Below are 2552 nucleotides of genomic sequence, written 5' to 3'. Positions count from 1 at the left end.
CAAAAAAAAGTTTTTTGTTATCTTAATAAAATTTTATTATTGTATTTTTATACAAATAGATTTTTACATAATTAATTTATAATTTTTTACATAATTTTCATAAATTTTATTAATAATAATAAATAATAAAGAATAAAATATTATATATTTTTATTTATATTTTTTAAGGTTTAAAATGCAAAGAGAAGAAAAACAATTAGATTCTGCTTTAGAGGCAATTATTATGAGAGTAAATGATTTAAAGAGTGCAATTGCTGCAATGATATTTAAATTGGAACATGAATATGAAACATTGAATTGGCCTAATTTTCTTGATAATTTTGCTCTTATTTCGGGACATGTATGTATTTTACATTTTCTATTTGTAACATATAAATAGAAATTAATCAAAATATACTGATTTTTAATTTAAAATATATTAAGATTAATTATTAGAATTAATATAAGATAATATCCATTAAAATATAACTTTTAAATGACGTAGTTTGTACAATTATAATTATAATTTTATTCAATTTAGTTTTATTATATATTTATATTTTATTACATAATAAATTTTTTTATAGCTGACTAGTCTTTCAAAAATTCTTGGACATGATAAAGCACCAAATTTAAGAAACTTAACAGTTTTACCATTAAGATTAAGTCCAGAGAAAGATGAAGAATTGCTTCGTTTAACTGAAGGTAGAATTCCTACATTTGCTCATGACTTAGTACCAGACTATCTACGAACTAAAGTAGAACCTCAAGCTGAACAAAAAATGATGCAGCTTGAAGCAAAAGCTGCAAATTTAAATTATGAAACATCACATGTAAGAAAAAATATTTTTTATTTATATATTAAATCCTTTAAAAATTTAATATAATTATGAAGTATATGTAAATTTAATTTCTTTTTAATAATAATTAAAAAATTAAATAAATTTAAATCTTGAAAATATTTTAAGATTGAAATAAAGTTATATCTCTGTTGTTTTATTGTAAAAGCTTAAAGATAATTTAAGATATTCTATTTCTTTTTTAATGTGCTAACTAAACATCAACTAGGACTGCAATGTAAGCTACTATCAGCTAGCTTTCAGCTTTTATTAGTTCCATTCGCTTTGGACTGAAATTGAAATAATTATGAAAATTATATATAAAATAAGTTTCAAATCTTAAAAATATAAAAATATATTTTGTTTTATAATTTTGTATTAATTAATTATGATAACATATACTTTAAATTAGCAAATAATAATATTTCTAATATTATAAATTGCAACTTATTTTACAATTTATTTATATTTATATAAATACAGATAGATTTTTGTAATATATAATATTTTTTTTATTAATTTATTATTTAAATTGTTAGAGGAAATCATTATTTTTGATTAAAGATACTATCATATATTTATTTAAAATTTAGCAATATTAAACAACTATTATATAAAAAACTAATATATATTATATATAAATTGATTAATTTTCCTCTAATAGTTTAAAAATAAAAATTTCATAGTAAGGTCCATTTAGCGAGTGGAACATTAAATATCTTTTTTCTAAAATATATATGCATTTTATAATTTTCAGAAACAAGTGGCTCAATACACAAAAGTAATTAATCATGTATGGGATATAGCAAATAAGGCACGTGAAGAGTGGGAAAGTGAAGCTGGTTCTAGAGCAACTCAAGCTCAAACCAGCAGTACAGCAGACACTCATGCTCTTATAGCAGCTGTGGGTACAGGTAAAGGTTTAAAGGTAAATATTTTTATATTTTTTAATTTAATATTCTTAACTTTTTATCAAAAATATACAAGTTTAACATTAATATTAATATATATGTTTTAAAAAGATACAATAGCCAATAAATTTAAATTTATATAAAAAATATTAAATATGTATTAATACTTATTGTAAAAAATATTGTATATTTATAACAATTCAAAAAATTAATTATATTATTTGCTTTAAATACATTTGATGAATATATGTTATACTCTAAATTTAAATTTATTAACATATTCAATATGCCAAAAATTTAATTATTAAAATAAATTAAAATATCTTCAATAATAGATATTGATTTTTGAAAATAAAATTGATTTAGTAAATAAAAAAACATTTTTTAAATTAATAAAAAATAATACAACAAAATTCAATAATAAATTCATTTATATTAAATGCGTTTGCAAAAGAAAAATTGGAAAAATATGTAAAAAATTTTTTTTACATATTTCATATTTCTTAGAAAAGTTGATGATATTTCAATTATAGAAAGGATAGAAAATAAAAAAACCTAGAATAGAAATAATGCATACATTTATATCATCCATATTAAATTAATTTAATATTTTTAATTTCTAACTATAAAAATAAATTTTATTATCTATATTTTTGCAATTGATTTGTGAATACAATTTTATATATATAATTATTTTTAGGACATTTTATATATTCATATATTTTATATATTTTATATATTATTAAATGTATTAATATATTATGTAAAAATTATGTTAAAATTTTTTATTATTTTGTTTTTATAGTCCGATTCTGTTCAAATG

The 2552-nt window shown here is 17.9% G+C and overlaps 1 protein-coding gene across 2 annotated transcripts in view; it reads left to right on the top strand.

Annotated features, from left to right (window-relative positions):
• LOC102672086 (mediator of RNA polymerase II transcription subunit 8) overlaps window positions 1-2552 on the top strand; it is a 4367-nt gene that overhangs the window by 983 nt on the left and 832 nt on the right. Inside the window, exons 2-6 of one of the 2 annotated variants that reach the window (XM_006623325.2) lie at window positions 169-340; window positions 567-812; window positions 1048-1056; window positions 1576-1746; window positions 2535-2552. In XM_006623325.2, coding sequence (XP_006623388.1) covers window positions 169-340; window positions 567-812; window positions 1048-1056; window positions 1576-1746; window positions 2535-2552 — 616 coding nt within the window. Of the gene's footprint in view, window positions 1-168; window positions 341-566; window positions 813-1047; window positions 1057-1575; window positions 1747-2534 lie in introns of those variants that run through there. The other variant, XM_031514075.1, reaches the window with a different exon arrangement.

The sequence above is a fragment of the Apis dorsata genome, unplaced genomic scaffold (genome assembly GCF_000469605.1).
Source record: "Apis dorsata unplaced genomic scaffold, Apis dorsata 1.3 scaffold_883, whole genome shotgun sequence".
In the NCBI taxonomy this organism is placed as follows: Eukaryota; Metazoa; Arthropoda; class Insecta; order Hymenoptera; family Apidae; genus Apis; species Apis dorsata.
Note: the sequence above shows the minus strand (reverse complement) of the source record. Positions and strands in the feature narration are given on the sequence as shown.